This window comes from Pseudopipra pipra, chromosome W (genome assembly GCF_036250125.1).
Source record: "Pseudopipra pipra isolate bDixPip1 chromosome W, bDixPip1.hap1, whole genome shotgun sequence".
Lineage (NCBI taxonomy): Eukaryota > Metazoa > Chordata > Aves > Passeriformes > Pipridae > Pseudopipra > Pseudopipra pipra.
Window position 1 is genome coordinate 62,810,351 of NC_087580.1, and position 18,374 is coordinate 62,828,724.

At 45.1% G+C, this 18,374-nt stretch overlaps 1 protein-coding gene across 1 annotated transcript in view; it reads right to left on the bottom strand.

Annotated features, from left to right (window-relative positions):
- LOC135404391 (ras GTPase-activating protein 1-like) overlaps positions 1 to 18,374 on the bottom strand; it is a 125,196-nt gene that overhangs the window by 19,232 nt on the left and 87,590 nt on the right. Inside the window, exons 20-21 of the mRNA XM_064639122.1 lie at positions 6,612 to 6,698; positions 3,688 to 3,755 (exon numbers count right to left, since the gene is read on the bottom strand). Of these exons, the coding sequence (XP_064495192.1) occupies positions 3,688 to 3,755; positions 6,612 to 6,698 (155 nt within the window). The remainder of the gene's footprint in view (positions 1 to 3,687; positions 3,756 to 6,611; positions 6,699 to 18,374) is intronic.

Here is an 18,374-nt window from a genome sequence, read left to right on the forward strand (position 1 = left end):
GGGAAGGACCCACATTGGAGAAGTTTCTGGAGGACTGTCTCCCATGGGAGGGAACCCATGCTGGAACGGGGGAAGAGTGTGAAGAGTCCTCCTCCTGCGGAGTGGCAGACACAATGTGATGAACTGACTGCAACCCCATTCCCCATCCCCCTGCACAGCTGGGGGGCAGGAGGTAAAGAAAATAGGGAGTTGTTGTGGTTTAACCCCAGCCAGCAACCAAGCCCCACACAGTCGCTCGCTCACTCCCCCACCAGTGGGATCTGGGAGAGAATCACAATAGTAAAAAGTTAGAAAACTTGTGAGTTGAGATAAAGACAGTTTAACAGGGAAAGCAAAAGCTGCACAAGCAAAACAAGGAATTAATTCACTGCTTCCCATGGACAGGCAGGTGTTCAGCCATCTCCAGGAGAGCAGGGCCCCATAACATGTAATGGTTACTTGGGAAGACAAATGCCATAACTCTGAACATCCTTCCCCTTCCTCCTTCCCCCAGCTTTATACGCTGAGGTTGATGTCATATGGTATGGAATATCCCTTTGGTCAGTTGGGGTCAGCTGTCCCGGTTGTCTCCCCCCAACCTCCCATGCCGCCCCCACTCTCCTCGCCAGCGTGGCAGTACAAAAAGCAGAAAAGACCTTAGCTCTGTGCAAGCACTGCTCAGCAACAACAAAAACATCTTTACATCATCAGCACTGTTTCCAGCACAAATACAAAACACAGTACCATACCAGCCACTGGGAAGAAAATTAACTCTACCCCAACCAAAACCAGCACAGGAGTGAAGTTGAGCCTAGGAAGAAGGAAGGGGTAGAGGGAAGGTGTTTTAGATTTGGTTTTGTTCTCATTATCCTACTCTGATTTGATTGGTAATATATTAAGTTAATTTCCCCAGGCTGAGTCTGTTCTGCCCGTGACAATAATTGCTGAGTGATCTCCCAGTCTTTATCTCAACCCATGAGCCTTTTGTTATATTTCCTCTCCCCTGCCCAGCTAATGAGAGGGAGTGATAGAGCAGTTTTGGTAGGCAACTTGGCATCCAGCCAAGGTCCACCCACCACAAAGGAATACTGCAAAACTTAAAACCTGAAATTCCATCAACACAGCCTTATGTCTAGTACAACAGTAACACGTACTAGCTGTTGCATCTGTAAGACCTCAACTACATTTCTAAGTTAAAATGCTCAGAAACAATTCTAGGTACTTAAGCCAACTGCAATGGAAAAATCTATGCCCTCACCATTAACGCTTCACAACAAAGCCCCATGCCAACTGTTTCAGATGTGATCCCTGATGCACGCCAACATCCAAAGCACATCTAAGAACAGTTTAGAATAATTGCTATCTGATATCAGCCAGAACTGTGCTACAGATCAGTATAGCAATTTTGCAATCCTGGTCTAGCAAACAGGAATAGTCCTTGTCACTGCTTTATTTACTGATAGAGATGCACTCTACAAAAAGAGTATTAAAAAACAGGATAATGCTTTTCATAGAATCATAGAATCGATTGGGTTGGAAAAGACCTCCGAGATCATCGAGTCCAACCCTTGGTCCAAATCCAGTCCATTTACTAGATCATGGCACTCAGTGCCACGTCCAATCTGCGTTTAAAAATCTCCAGGGATGGTGAATCCACCACCTCTCTGGGCAGCCCATTCCAATGCCTGATCACTCTCTCTGTAAAGAATTTTCTCCTGATATCCAACTTAAATTTCCCCTGGTGGAGCTTAAGCCCGTGCCCCCTTGTCCTATTGCTGAGTGCCTGAGAGAAGAGACCAACTCCCACCTGGCTAGAACTTCCCTTCAGGTAGTTATAGACGGTGATGAGGTCACCTCTGAGCCTCCTCTTCTCCAGGCTAAACAACCCCAGCTCCCTCAGCCTCTCCCCATAGGACTTATGCTCCAGTCCCTTCACCAGCCTTGTTGCTCTTCTCTGGACTTGCTCCAGCACCTCAATATCCTTTCTGAACTGAGGGGCCCAGAACTGAACACAATACTCAAGGTGTGGCCTCACCAACGCAGAGTACAGGGGAAGGATCACTTCCCTGGTCCTGCTGGCCACGCTATTTTTGTACCGGGCCTGGCTAGGACAGAGTTAATTTTCTTCAGAGTAGCTCATATAGTGCTGTTTTAGATTTTTGACTAAAACAGTACTGATAGCAGACTAATATAGCTTTTGCTGAATGATATTTATACAGCATCAAGGCTGCCTCTGTTTCTCACTCTGCCCCCCCAGTTAATATATTGGGGGTGCACAATAGGCTGGGATTAGACACAACTGGACAGATGACCCAAACTAACCAAAGAGATATTCCATAACATATAATGCCAAGCTTTGCAATAAAAGGGAAAAGAGGGGGGAGTTTATGGGTGTCAGCCATCTTTTGCTCAGGAACTGGCTGGGCATCAGTCTACACATGGGAGGTGGTATGATTGCCTTTGCATCACTTGTTGTATTCCATTTATCCTTTACTTATTAAACATTTATTTAATTTTTGTTTATTTGCTTTATCTTGACCCCCAAGTTTTCTTGGTTTTATTCTTCATTTCCTCTTTCCCCATCTCACTGAGGGTGAAGAGGGAAGTCAGCAAGTGACCGTGTGGTGCTTTATCTGCCCACCAGGGTTAACCACAACTTTCCTTAACATTCACTTTCTTTTTTTTCTTTTTTTTTATTTTAAAACAAGACATTGGGAATAAACAGTGTCTAATCTTTGAAAGTGAGAACTGTATGCTGGCTGCCTGTATCGGGACGAAGTTGGGATGTTATTTTTTGGTCTGTGTTTGGCCCTAGCCACCTGCAGATAGTTTATGTTTTCTCCTGCCAAGTCTTCTGATAAAGCAGTGAACTTGGCCTTGGAGGGAGAGCTTCTGTGTAAACTGTTTTAATTGGTCTGTTGTGATTGGTCAATTGTTCGTCAGGGGCAGTTGGAGGACAAAGTGATGAGGAAGGTGATGAAGTAACCCCCCCGCCTCAATTGGAAAGACCACCCCCAATTCACTCTGCCTGCGTGGGAGACTTTCCAAAGTGCTCACACATGCGCAGGAGGGGTGCACTTACATAACCAAAGGGGTGGGATTGAGAGCCCTGACGGGGCGGTGCTGGCCACACCTCCCCGGGGCAGGTGCTCTCAAAAAACTTTATAAAAGCAGAGACGCTTCTTAGGGGGTGTGCTGGCTCTTTATGATGGACCAAGTTGCTTTCAGCGGGGACGCCTGCTTGAAGTGGGAGCCTGCCACCCCCCCCGGAGCCCGCAGCTGCTGCAGAGAGACTTCATTATTGGTTAGGATGGGTGAGACTTGTTTACAGGTGACACCTGGGTGAGTATGGGGGGGGGAAAGCCTTCTTCCTAGGGTCATTTATGCACTTTTTCCTCCGCCCCAATCCTTTTCCCTCAGGCGCCTGTTTTTTCCTTTTCCCTTGTTTGCCACCTTTTCCTAATAAATAGCTATTTTTGCCAACTAGCAACGGTGTTTTGGTTTATTCACGTTCCAGAATCTCTCGAACCTGTTTTTCCCTTGACTTAGTCCCTTCCCTGTTACACTGCCTTAGGGAGAAAGTCAATCAATTGATATGGTTGAGTTTGCACAGCGTTAAAATGACTTCATATTTTGCTAAATTAGGCACTAAAGCAAGTTCATGCCTATCACTACATAAAGTATGAATTTAGTCTGAAGCATAGTCACCTGAGATGATATTAAACATCCTTGGGTTCAGGATAGCAGGACAAATCAGTCGAAGAAAAACAAAGCCACTGAAATGGAAAAAAAAATTGTATTTTGTTCAATAATGAAGCTATCATAGAATTAATGTAAAATTATGTAGTCTTTAGGCATTTAAGTCAATGTGGAAATCTTTGTGAGATAGATGACAACCAGCCTGTGCTCCATATGTTTGTTAATTAAGAATGTCTTGTTATGATTTCAACTATGGTAAAACCAAAATAAAACCAGGCATATTGAAGGTGAACTTCTGAAACCACCTGGGAAAAGCTTAACTGTAAAGCCATACTGAAGTCTGGGGTCTAAGACCACACTGGCTTCAAAAAGGAAGAGCACTTCATCTCCTGCCTTCTACAGGTGTTCCACTGTCTACTATCACAAGTAATTCATCCTGCAGCCACTCATTTCCCCAAGCCAACATAAGGAGAGCAAGAGTGCACAGTCACAATGGAACCTGTCTTTTGGCAGCAACATGGCCTTAGTTCAGCTTGAACCAATCCATATCCTGATAACAATACTCTAATATCCTAGAAGAATAATACTGGATCAGCTACTTTCTTCACAGAAGTAATTGCTGCCACACAGACAATCTAGAAAGCAAGGGAAAAGTGCTCAGTTTGACTGCAGAAATAGAAACTTATTAAACAAACCTAAATTGGCCTTCAGTTTAGCATGAGAAAAATCTAACTTTCTGTTGACAACTGAAGTAGAAAAAATATCCATTTCAGGTTAACCATAATTCTGTAAGACTGCTATAAAATGAAGTGACATATGGACCAACTAAAGCAATCTAATTCACCTCTCGTTTTGTTCAGAGTGCATGGACACTACCAGCAGACTGTTTTTTCACTACAGCAATACCAAAATCTGATCTCTTGCAAAAGAATAGAAGTGGACCTTGCACTACCTTGCTTGTTAAGTACACAATGATGACATTGTCCATTATTAATTGGAAGTGACACATATAGCAGTGAGGTTAACACACCTTTCACGTGTCCAACACACTTGAATTCCAACATATACTGTTATAGAAGTTTCCTATCTCTCCAAGAACCATGGATTATGGGTTGACAAAACACTCCTGGCCCAGTGTGAAACAAAAATATTTTCTATGAGATGAATTTAAAGCTATGAGGAAGTAAATAGACCTTGCAGACACAGAACATTTGGTGCTTCTTACACTGGTCAAGCTGTCTAAATTAAGAATGAGTCAATACCTATGTATGGTCTTTTACAAAGAAACAGAAATGGCAGCACTTTTTGAATTATATAGAATGGAAGCTACCCAGGCACTTAAAACTATCCATCTTTGAATATGCAATTATTCTTGGAGCAAAACCAGTGCAATAGAAGATAATATTCTTCACCGGAGGCCGTAAAAAAACCCAAAAAACTGTACTCTAGAGACAAGTCACAAGTATCCACTTATGAAGAGAGAAAGGGACCCAATATTTATAGCATCCAGCAGAGACCCCAGAAAAATTCTGAATGTCAGCTGTATCACTTAAGGAAAGCCATATGGTGCTCTCTGGAGATGGGAAGAAACAGGAAGAGACATGGTATTTGCTTCTAATTTCTACACACTTGCAATAGACTAGCCTCAACACCTCTGATAAGAGCAGCCTCAATTTGAAGACAAAACCCCTGCAGAACACTATTGGCTGGCATTTTGAAGATTTTTCTTCATTAAAATCTTGAGTCACTATTGTTATGAACACTAAATGACAGGGAAATAAGTATGGAAGGTACTGTACTAATTACATTAACATTAACTGAAACTCTGGGGAAGAAGGGCTCCCATGTCTTCATTTCTGTCTGCAGCCAAAGTGATAAACAAGAGCCAATGACAAATCATCTGGAAGACACTGTTCAATGGGAGATTAACCTTAGCAAATCATATCAGTGCCAGATATTGGTCTACTAGAAAGCTAGGATTGGAAAAAAAAGGGGAATGCAAATGTAGAAGATATGTGGCTTTGATACCCTTAAACCCCTAGAATCATTTAGAACAACAGTGTCAAGACCTCATTCTTGTCAAAGATTTTTTTGACCTGCACTGGCAACTGATAGTGTTAAAGGAAGAACTATTTATTCAATTGTTTTATGAATGCAGACTGGAGTTTTCGTACTCAGTGCCAGTTCAAAGGAGACAGGTTCAGTAGCCTGCAACATTTTTACAGAGGCTCTGGAATGTTTCAACATGATTGGGCTAGAGCAGAGAAATAAAACAAAACTGGGACAGCATAAAAGTACATATTTTCAGAAATGAACACTGATTCCAAGTGATCAGCACTGAGAACCTTCACTGATGCATAAAACTATATATTCCAATACAGACAGTACCTCAGTGAAATCTAATGACAGTCCAATCACCTTTCTGAGAAGGTATTAGTTTCCTTAACATGTTATATCTGCATTTTAAAGGACATTCATCTTAGCATGTGTAAGATTTTTCCAATAATTAACACACACTACATAGGAGTCTCTGGATAAGGCATGGTTCCCCCAGATGGCATGACAGGAACATAATCATTAGAGGATATCAGAAGTTAACTATCACTTTGAGAGAACTTTTTCTCTTTCCCAAGATTTTAAATTAAAAAATAGAAGTAAATTCAAAGTTAAAGCTATTAAATATAGCTATACTGACCTCTATACTAGACCACTTGCAAGGCTCCAACAGCATGACTAAGAATCTAGTGGACTCTCAATCCTTCATTGGAATATCATGCCCCAGTACCACAATAATTTTAAATATTCTTGTAATCTATATAAATACTATCAAGTTTTGTCCCTAAAAGAAAATATTGATAAGCACACTGAAGTATGACAGTAATAAGACTTTAAAATATTATTTTCAGCATAGAATAAACTGACAAGTAACTTACCTAACAACTCTTGTTCTCATTGTGCTATTAGCTGGCCACTTGTTTTGAACAGACTTCTGCAAGCATCCATAAATATATCTCAGTGTCCTGTAAAAATAATAACTAATTAATAATTTCATCTAAAAATTTTAATGAATAAAATTAGCCGATCAGAAAGCATCTAGTCCAACCTCCTTCAATTCATGTAAATTAAGTCAAAATCTGCTATAACAGTCCATTTACAAATGGTAAAGGAAGTCCTCAACTAATGCACTAGTCTATTTGTGCAGGTAAAATTCTGATTATTCATGTGTGCATTAAATATTTTATAATACTTTTTTCCTATTTCTTATGTAACATTTCCTCATTTGAAAAAAAAAATTAAAATCCCTGATGGTTTGGTGGCTTTTTTCCTTCTTTTTTTCCCCCCCCACTTTTTAACTGAATGAATAATAATTTGTGTATCCATGACTAGAGGTCAGGTTCTTAAAAATAGTTAATCAATAGTCTTCTTCTATCAAAAAAATAGGAGCACTCTGGTGTATTTCAGAAAATGTTGAGATGCACCATATACTTAACAGAACAAAGCTTTTAATACTAACCTTGCTATCACTGACACAAAAGAACCTTCTGTGCTGTTCTGCCATTCTGTGGTGGGTTGACCACAGCCAGCAGCTAAGCCCCCACCCAGTCACTTGCTCACTTCCCCTCAGCAGGATAGGAAAGAGAATCACAAAATCATAGAATCATTTAGGTTGGAAAAAAGTTCTAAGATCAAGTCCAAACAGTAACCTAACACTGCCAACTCCACCATTAAACCACGTCTTTAAGTGCCACATCTACACATCTTTAAATATCTCTAGGGATGGTGACAACCACTGCCCTGGGCAGCCTGTTCCAATGATAAACTACCCTTTCAGTGAAGAAATTTTTTCTAATATCCAATCTAAACCTCCTCTGGCACAACTTGAGGCCATTTCCTCTCATCACTGGCTACTCGAGGAGAGACCAACACCCACCTTGCCACAACCTCCTTTCAGGGACTTGTAGAGAGCAATAAGGTCTCCCCTGAGCCTTCTTTTCTCCAGCCTAAACAACTCCAGCTCCCTCAGCTGGTCCTCACAGGACTTATTCTCCAGCCTCTTCCCCAGCTCTGTTGCACTTCTTTGGACACACTCCAGCACCTCAATATCTTTCTTGTAGTGATGGGCCCAAAACTGAATACAGTATTTGAGGTGCAGCCTCACCAGTGCCAAGTACAGGGGAACAATCACTTGCCTAGTCCTGCTGGCCACACTATTTCTGATACAAGCCAGGATGCCATTGGCCTTCTTGGCCACCTGGGCACACTGCTGGCTCATATTCAGTCGGCTGTCAAACAGAACCCTCAGGTCCTTTTCCACTGGGCCGCCTTCCGGCCACTCTTCCCTAAACCCGTAGTACTGCATGGGGTTGTTGTGACCCAAGTGCAGGACTTGGCACTTCACCTTGTTGAACCTCATACAATTGGCCTCGGCCCATCTATCCTGCCTGTCCAGATCCCTCTGTAGAGCCTTCCTACCCTCCAGCAGATCATCACTCCCACCTAACTTGGTTTCATCTTCAAACTTACATAAGGGCAAAACCAAGAAAAACTCATGGGCCAACATAAAGACGGTTTAATAGGTAAAGCAAAAGCTGTGCATGCAAGCAAAGCCCAGCTGCCCTGCGAGGCCTAATCAGCTGACCAGGGGGTGGAGCCGAGGTCAGTTCCGGGAGATTTAAACTGCTCCAGGGAGCGCAAGCAACCTGGAGCACAGTGAACAGGAGTGAACAAACAGGGACGTGGCACATCAGTGAGAGCGTGGCATGGCAGTTCCCACAGGCAGGGCGAGCAGGAAGGGCACAGCCACCCTCCCAGCTCTCTCTGGTGAGTTGTGAGGTAGGTTTGTGGCTGTCCATATTTTTTTTTCTGCAACTAAACTCAACCCAGCAATGGTTTCCAAACAAGCGAAAGCTGTTGCTGCTCTCAGGGGGAGTGTGCTAACCCAGAACCACCCCCCCGGAAGGACACAGCTGTTCAGGTCACTGGCTGCAGAGTGTCTGAGCTTGGCATTAGTACCAGAGGACAGTGCGAGTGACGCCTGCATAGGATGCGAGCAGGTGAATGATTTGCGGTGCTTAGTGGCAGAGCTTAAGGAAGAATTGGAGAAGCTAAGAAGTATTAGGGAAAGTGAAAGGGAAATTGACTGGTGGAGTAATACCCTTTCAACCCCAAAAGCCCAGCAGGAGATGGTGAAGCCCTGCCCCTCCTGCCATCAGGCAGATGGAGCAAACCAAGTAGATGGGGGGAAATGGAAACAGATCCCTGATCAAAGAGGTAAAAGAATCCCCTTCCAACCCCCATCACCTCCCACGGTGTCCTTAAAGAACAGATATAAGGCCCTGAACCCAGAGAGTCAGGCAGAGGACAGTCAAGAGGAAGATCTGTCTGGAGGGTCTCCCGGTTGCACTCCATCTACTAGACAGATTACAACCACAGCTATAAAGAAAAAAAGAAGGGTAGTTGTAGTAGGCAACTCCCTTCTGAGGGGAACTGAAGGCCCTATATGCCGACCAGACCCATCCCACAGGGAAGTCTGCTGCCTTCCCAGGGCCCAGGTGAGGGACATTAGTAGGAGACTCCCTGAGCTAATCTGGCCTTTTGATTATTATCCACTGCTGGTGGTCCAGGCTGGCAGTGATGACATTAATGAAAGAGGTACCAGGCTAATTAAAAAGGACTTCAAGGCACTGGGTCGATTAGTTAATGGGACAGGAGCACAGATGGTGTTCTCCTCAGTTCCTGCAGTAGCAGGGATGAATGAGGAGTAGGAAAACTCATCTTATCAATAGGTGGCTAAAGGATTGGTGCCTATGGCGGAATTTTGTTTTTTCGACCGTGGGGCAAATTCTATGGTACCCAGCCTGCTAGAGTCAGATGGGCTTCATCTATCTAGCAAGGGCAAAAGGACTCTAGCCCGTAAGTTGTCAGGGTTGATCGGGAGGGCTTTAAACTAGGTTTGAAGGGGGAAGGGGTTGAAACCAGGCTCTCCAGAGATGAGCCTAAGGGTGGTAAGCCAGAGTTAGGGGTGATAGCAGCCCAGCTGAAGTGCATGTACACCAATACACACAGTATGGGTAACAAACAAGAGGAGCTGGAAGCCATCGTGCAGCAGGAAAGCTATGACGTAGTTGCCATCACAGAAACACGGTGGGATGACTCACAGGACTGGAGTGCTGTAATGGATGGCTACATGCTCTTCAGAAGAGACAGGCGAGGTAGGAGAGATGGCTCTGTATGTTAAGGAGTCTTGACTCTATAGAACTTGAGGTTAGTGATGATAAGGTTGAGTGCCTGTGGATCAGAATCAAAGGGAAGGCCAACAAGGCTGACATCCTGGTGGGAGTCTGTTACAGACAACCCAACCAGGATGAAGATGTGGATGAATTATTCTACAAGCAGCTGGCAGATGTCTCAAAATTGCCAGCCCTTGTTCTTGTGGGCGACTTTAACCTGCCGGATATCTGCTGGAAATTCAACATAGCAGAGAAGAGGCAGTCTAGGAGATTCCTAGAGCATATAGAGGATAATTTCCTGCTCCAGCTGGTAAATGAGCCTATCAGGGGTGGGGCCCCACTAGACCTGCCGTTTACAAACAGAGAGGGGCTGGTGGGAGATGTGGTGGTCGGAGGCCATCTGGGGCACAGTGACCACGAAATAATAGAGTTTTCAGTACTCAGGGACGCAAAGAGGGCCATCAATAAAACTTCTACCCTGGACTTCCGCAGGGCAGATTTCGGCCTACTCAGAAGACTGGTTCAGAGGGTACCTTGGGAAACAGACCTTGAAAACAAAGGGGTCCAGGAGGGATGGACATGCTTCAAAAAGCAAGTCTTGAACGCACAGAAGCAGTCTGTCCCTATGTGCCAAAAGGCAAGCTGGCAGGGAAGATGGCCAGCCTGGCTGAACAGGGAAGTTTTGAAGGAAATTAGAGGAAAAAAGAGAGCTTACTGACTATGGAAAAAAGGGCTGGCTACTCAGGAAGAGTTTAGGAATATAGTTAAGTCATGTAGAAAGAAAATTAGAGAGACAAAGGCACAATTTGAACTTAATCTAGCCAATTCTGTTAGGGATAACAAGAAGTGCTTCTACAAATACATCAATAGAAAAAAGGAGGGGCAAGGAAAACCTCCATTCTTTGTTGGAAATGGGGGGGAACATAGTCACCAAAGATGAGGAAAAGGCTGAGGTACTTAATACCTTTTTTACCTCAGTTTTCAACAGTAAGACAGGTTGTCGTGAGGACAGCTGGCTTCCAGAACTGGTAGACAGAGACAGGAAGCCGAATAGCCCCCCTGTAATCCAGGAGGAAACAGTTAACAACCTGCTGAGCCACTTGGATCCTCACAAGTCTATGGGACCAGATGGGATCCACCCAAGGGTGATGAGGGAGCTGGCAGAAGAGCTTGCCAAGCTGCTCGCCATCATTTACCAACAGTCCTGGCTCACTGGGGAGGTCTCAGATGATTGGAAGTTGGCGAATGTCACGCCAATTGATGCCTTAAGCCCCTAATGGTTTTTTTTATTTTTCTAATATTTGTAAGACTGGTAAGAATTGTAGGTTTTAAAAAGCAGAAACCCCTTTGTCCCCTTGTTCCTTTCCCTTGTTTACACATTCCCTAACCCTTTTACCCCATTCTATGCCTTCTATATCAACCTACCCCTGAATCCAGTAGCAGTGTTTAGTCTTTTGTCAAGGCAAAGGCCTAGACTGTTTGGAGAACAGCATATCAGGGCCTAAACCACAGAGTACGGTCAAAAACTAGGTAACAATGTACCCTTTGTACTCTGATGAAGCTGAAGATGATGAAGTAGGTGGTCCCAAAAAGACCCCAGACCCAATTCTCAGGGGGAGGGCCCGGGACGGTCCAGAGGAAGGGCCAAAGGGTGGACACATCTGGGATTGGATGGATAATGTTATAAAATGTAACCTCTCGGGCACAGCCAGGGTGTGCGCGCGTCTTGTATTACCTATTGCCTTGGCAAATAAACCCTTTCTTATCTCACCCCTAATTAACTGCTCCGGAGATTTTTTCCAGAACCAAAATACACCGGCAACAGTGGTGGAACCCGCACGGGGAGAACTGGACCGGGGACTTCTTCAGACTGGAATTTTCATCAGCAGGAATATTCCTCAGCAAGCCGGCTTTTATCTGAGAGAAATTCCCGCCGGTCTGAGAAGCCCAGCTCCACGGAACCCACGAAAACAAGCACGGAGCATAGAGGTGAGATAAGAAAAGAGCGAATAAGGAAACGGTACCTATCTGGTTAGTTAGCAGCTGTGGGAAAGTTTTGTGTCCCGGGATAGGGGGCACGGATTCCTGAAAATTTTGACTTGGGCCCTCGAAACAGTCTAGAGAGTCAATTTTCAGGGGGAGGCGAACGGGTTAGTTCGCCAATTACCCAGGTCAAGGCGGGTGTTCAGCCTAGGGGCTGTTCTGGTTTTGGAGGGGACGCCCTCCGGTGCTCTGACGCTGTGGGAGAGCCAGTGGGGCTCTATACTTTGTAGCTTGGTAAATAGCTGAGAGGTTACGTTAACAGCCTTGTAACCTAGAGGTAACAAGTTTGAGGCCCAGTGTGTGACTGTGGTTTGCTTTTGTTTTGCAAGCATGGGTTGTATGGATTCAAAATTTAAGATCCCTGAAGAATCCCCCCTGAGTTTGGTTCTAAAACATTGGAAAACGTTAATTAGTTCTGAGACATCTTTAAAGAAGGAAGAGCTGTGTAGGCTGTCTATAAATGCCTGGCCGTTGTTTGGACAAATGAGAGGGGTAGCATGGCCGAAATTTGGTCCGTTTGAACTGAACACAGTGTTTCAATTAATCTCGCTTTTACATGTAGAACAGAGGTGGCGGGAAATTCGATATGCAGAGTTGTTTTTGTTCCTATTAACACGCCCTGGATTGGGGATAGAAGATAAGAGAAACGAAAGCTCAGAAAGGGCAGAAAAATCGGAAATAGAGTTAGAAAAAGAGGGAAAAGATCAAGTTAAAACTACCCCCGTCTCACGAGTTTTATTTAAGAACACGGGGAATAGTAATTTAAATGCGTTAATATCATCCGATGAGAGAGAAAACACCCCGGGAGCTGCAGGAGCGGCCCGGGGACCAGCCCCTGCTGAGCAGGCAGGAGCCATTGGCGGACCCCCTGGTGCGGATCTGGGTGCACCGGGAGGGATTAGGCAAATTAAAGTCTCTGGAGAAGTTAGCTCGAGTTTAGTTGGAATGTGCGCAGAGGTACAAATGAGATCGACCTTTGTCGGAGCTGCTGGCAGCGCGGTAGAGCTGAGCGAGAGTTACGCAGACGCTGCGGGGCTGGCTAGCCCAGGGATAACAACAGGAGAAACTCCTGGCCCCACAGGGGCCATGGCTGCGGGATCTGCCCTGTCTGTTCCAGCGAGCAGGGAAGCAGTTTGTAGCTCTGCAGCAGCTGGCAGCTTTGCCGGAGTAGATAAAGTCGCCATAACAACGGCAGAAGTGAACTTGAAAGCAGAGAAACTAGTAACAACTGAGGTTGATAGCTGTATCGGTGAAGGGGGGGCGACGGCCCCAAATGTAGAGGTGTTTCTGAGAACAAGTAGCCCAGCACCAGAGATGGGTGCTCAGGCAGCTGGTTTTATCGGTGGTGAGGCGATTATAAGAACAGCCATTGCCGCGGCAACAGAACTCCCGACTCAGAGAGCAGGGGAGGCTTCTGGAATGGCCGTTACCAAAGCGACGGAACTGGCTGGCGCGGTGAAGAAAAAAGTGTTACCTGTGTGTGATACAGTGGGAATGTATGTGACAGGAAAAGATCTGGAGACGGAGAAAGCGAAATTAGAGCAGAGAGCGATCCCAAAGTTTAAAACTGTGGCGAGCACGATAAAGCGAAGACAAGAAAAGCTAGTCCTAGTTGTTGCTCTGACTAGTGAAGAACTTTTAGTTCCTGCCAGTGTGGTCCAGGCAGAGACAGCAGATGCGAGTGCCGAGGCAGCGTTAACCACGCGCACAGAAAGGATGAATCCAACTGCGGGACAGTTAAAATCTAGATTTGGTACAGGAGCTGCTGCCGCCTCCGCAGACAGAGCGGGGGCCGTAGCAGGGGCAAAGGCAAATTATTTCCTGGCTGTGGCCAACGCGAGTGGAGCAACTCATAACACCTTAGCGGCTGTGAACAAAAAATCAACTAGAGTGCAGAGATTGCAAAAGAACCTAGAATGGTGTCTGTGGCTGGAGTCCCAGCCCAGTTATACACAGGATCCTCTGACTCCGCCATTGGGGGCGGAGACGGAGCTGTTGCTTCCACTCCAGCCCTCCCAAACCTGTACAATCCGTATCCTCCCATAGGACCGAAAGGGGGGAGGGGAGGACAAAAGCAGTGTAAATTCCCGGCGAACCCAAAAACTAAAACCCGCCGGTGCAATATATGTTATAAAGTAATAAGGTGATGCTTTGAATACTGATCTATTTTGAATGAAAACTAACCATGTGTGAGAAGTTAAATGTTCACAGGCAGTTCGTTCCAGCAAACAACCCTGGAAGCTGTACCACTAAAATTCAAACTGAGAAGCCATGAGAACAACTTTTATGCAAGAGTAGACACGTCTCAACTGCAAACGCAATACACCAGACCAGGAGTGAGTAGATAAAGGCCTTCTGACACAATTGAAATCAATTTGCACTAAAAGGTGGTACAGAAATGTATGCATATATTATAATTATTGTGTTTCTTTGTTACTTTCTATTTTATATTGTTTTAAGCTTCACTTATTGTTAGCTTAATTGCTAAGAACTGAAAGCTTATATTGCTTTTGCTTTTGTTATATGAATTGCTTCGAAACCTGCAATGTTTGTACTTGCACTTATCTCGTTCCAACGACAATTTGTAAACATCTATGTTTCTCTGCAGCCTGTGGAAGAATTTCTCCTGAAGCAGTTTGATGAAGGGTCCGTAAAATTTGCATGTGATTGTGGAATCTGTTTATGTTTTAAGATGCTTTTTATCTAGTGTCATCTAGGAGTGTGTGTGTGAACCTGAATTTGCAAGGGAAGTCCTACACTGAAACAGAGGACAGATAAGAAAGTGGCATCAATGCTGTAGTGAAAGGCAGCGGAGCCGAGAAACCACAAAGTGACCCTTTGCCTGGATGCCATCACAGCTTCTGTAAAGCAGCAGTACTGCTCTAGCAGGTTCAACACTGCATCATGGGAATCCTGCTTCTGATTGCTAACCAGGAATTACAGCACTGGTTTTGTGAACTCTCCAATAAGGTCCTAGAAATCTGGCTTGCACCATTGCATACAATCCTTGAGACAATCCGGTAACATCGTTGTTGGAATAATAGGTTTAAGATACTTAAATAGTTTGCTGAAAATGCTTCTTAGCTTTATTGCCTTGTTGATATTCATATATCTATAAATGTACCTATTTTAACAGGTGAGGCAGCTTTTATCCATGGAGGCAAGGAGTCCCTGTAAGACTACTCCATGAGGTAAAGATGATTGACTGCAGTCTGGGACAGGTTGGAACAGGACAACCTGCCCCCGGTAAGGCCTAGAATTTGTCCAGAGAGTATAAGCTCTCTGTGGTGGGCTACTGGCACTGCCAGGGTGCTGTTTGCATCCAGACGCAGTCTGCTTCAGGTAAGCTCTTGACTGGCCTATTAGATCTGTGACTGGCAGTTAATCGCTTTATGTGATAAAAGCATAAGCTCCTCTCTCAGAAGATTGAAATGCAGGAATTCCAAGATCCAAAATTCCTGTGAAATTGTCATCAGAGAGTCACACTTCATCGACTCCCTAGTTGCATAAAGAGGTTTGTCTGTAGAGTTGTTTAATGTTTTAAGATCTGCTTTGCAGGAACTGCAGAGATTTATCATGTCACCTAAGCCTGTGAAGTAGGACACTCCTGTTCATCTGTTCCAGCCCAAAGACTGAAACTCCTGCAAGCCAAATGGAAAGAACTGTTTTTAAGTCCAGCAGACCATCTCCAATGTGGACAGTTATCATCAAAGACCATGAATTTCACCCAGGAAGAAGAAAAACCTCTGTTCCTGAGACGAGTAGAACAGCAAGGACTGTTACAAGAACTGTTAAAATAGTGTTGAAGTTTGCTTCTCTTGTTTGTATTGCTTAGTATGGTCAGGAACTATGAATTAAGTTTAAAACCCAAATTTACATTTGGCTTAGCAAAATGCACCAAACATTCTTTTAAGTGAGTGCTGAATTTGCACTACGGATTTGGCTGAAATTTGGCAACAAGTTTAAATTGCACATTGGTAATTCTTAAAGATGTTTCATTAAGTCTATTTTCACAAACTTACTTCATGGTTACCAGGCTGGATCTGAATAGAGCAGCCATTCATGCTAGTATAAAAACTGCATAGCTTGTTATATAGTTAATGCTATGTAGAGATTGAACAAGATCTTTGAGTCTTGTTTAATCTCTAAAGGGGGGAACTGATGCCTTAAGCCCCTAATGGTTTTTTTTATTTTTCTAATATTTGTAAGACTGGTAAGAATTGTAGGTTTTAAAAAGCAGAAACCCCTTTGTCCCCTTGTTCCTTTCCCTTGTTTACACATTCCCTAACCCTTTTACCCCATTCTATGCCTTCTATATCAACCTACCCCTGAATCCAGTAGCAGTGTTTAGTCTTTTGTCAAGGCAAAGGCCTAGACTGTTTGGAGAACAGCATATCAGGGCCTAAACCACAGAGTACGGTCAAAAACTAGGTAACAATGTACCCTTTGTACTCTGATGAAGCTGAAGATGATGAAGTAGGTGGTCCCAAAAAGACCCCAGACCCAGTTCTCAGGGGGAGGGCCTGGGGCGGACCAGAGGAAGGGCCAAAGGGTGGACACATCTGGGATTGGATGGATAATGTTATAAAATGTAACCTCTCGGGCACAGCCAGGGTGTGCGCGCGTCTTGTATTACCTATTGCCTTGGCAAATAAACCCTTTCTTATCTCACCCCTAATTAACTGCTCCGGAGATTTTTTCCAGAACCAAAATACACCGGCAACAAAATCCACACAAAGGGCTGGAAGGAGGACCCGGGAAACTACAGGCCTATCAGCCTGACCTCAGTGCCTGGCAAGGGTATGGAGCAGATCATCCTAAGTGCGATCACATGGCACCTACAGGATGGACAAGGGATCAAACCCAGCCAGCACGAGTTTAGGAAGGGGAGGTCCTGTCTGACCAACCTGATCTCCTTTGATGACCAGGTGACCCACCTGGTAGATGAGGGGAAGGCTGTGGATGTGGTCTCCCTGGATTTCAGCAAAGTCTTTGACACCGTCTCCCATAGCATACTCCTGAAAAAGTTGGCAGCCCACGGCTCGGACAGGTGCACTCTGTGCTGGGTTAAGAACTGGCTGGATGGTCAGGCCCAGAGAGTGGTGGTGAACAGTGCTGCATCCAGTTGGCGGCCGGTCACTAGTGGTGTCCCCCAGGGATCAGTGTTGGGCCAAGTTCTGTTTAATATCTTTATTGATGATCTGGATGCGGGGATTGAGTGTACCATTAGCAAATTTGCAGATGACACAAAGTTGGGGGAACGTGTTGATCTGCTGGAAAGCAGGAGGGCTCTTCAGAGGGACCTGGACAAGCTGGAAAGATGGTCTGATTCCAACGGGATGAGGTTCAACAAGGCCAAGTCCCGGGTCCTGCACTTTGGCCACAACAACCCCCTGCAGCGCTACAGGCTGGGCACAGAGTGGCTGGAGAGCAACCAGGGACCTGTGAGTTTGGATTGACAGGAATCTGAACATGAGCCAGCAGTGTGCCCAGGTGGCCAAGAAGGCCAATGGCATCCTGGCCTGTATCAGGAACAGTGTGGCCAACAGGTCCAGGGAACTGATTCTTCCCCTGTACCCAGCACTGGTGAGGTCACACCTGGAGTACTGTTACTGTGTCCAGTTCTGGGCCCCTCAGTTCAGGAAGGATATTGAGGTGCTGGAGCAGGTCCAGAAAAGAGCAACAAGGCTGGTAAAGGGACTCGAGCACAAGTCCTATGAGGAGAGGCTGAGGGAGCTGGGGTTGTTCAGCCTGGAGAAGAGGAGGCTCAGGGGAGACCTCATCACTCTCTACAACTACCTGAAAGGAGGTTGTAGCCCGGTGGGGGTCGGTCTCTTCTCCCAGGCAAGTAGCAGCAGGACAAGAGGGCACAGTCTTACACTGTGCCAGGGGAGGTTTAGGTTGAATATTAGGAAAAATTTTTTACGGAAAGAGTAATCAGACATTGGAATGGGCTGCCCAGGGAGATGGTGGATTCTCCATCCCTGGAGGTTTTTAAGATGAGACTGGATGTGGCACTTAGTGCCATGGTCTGGTAACCACGGTGGTGTTGGATCAAGGGTTGGACTTGATGATCTCGGAGGTCTTTTCCAACCTGGTCGATTCTGTGATTCTGTGATTCATTCACTCCTCCCATTGGCAGTCAGGTGTTCAGCCATATCCAGGAAAGCAGGGCTCCATCACACATAATGGTTACTTGGGAAGACGAATGCCTTAACTCTAAAATGTCTCTCCTTCATCCTTCTTTCTCCGCAGTTTTATTGCCAAGCACAACGTCATACCATATGGAATATCCCTTTGTTGGGGTCAGCCATCCCAGCTATTTCCCCTCCCAACTTCTTGCCCATCTCCAGCTTACTTGCTGGGGGGTAGGGCAGAATGGGGAGAGAAAAAACAACGCTCAACACTGTGCAAGCACTCTTC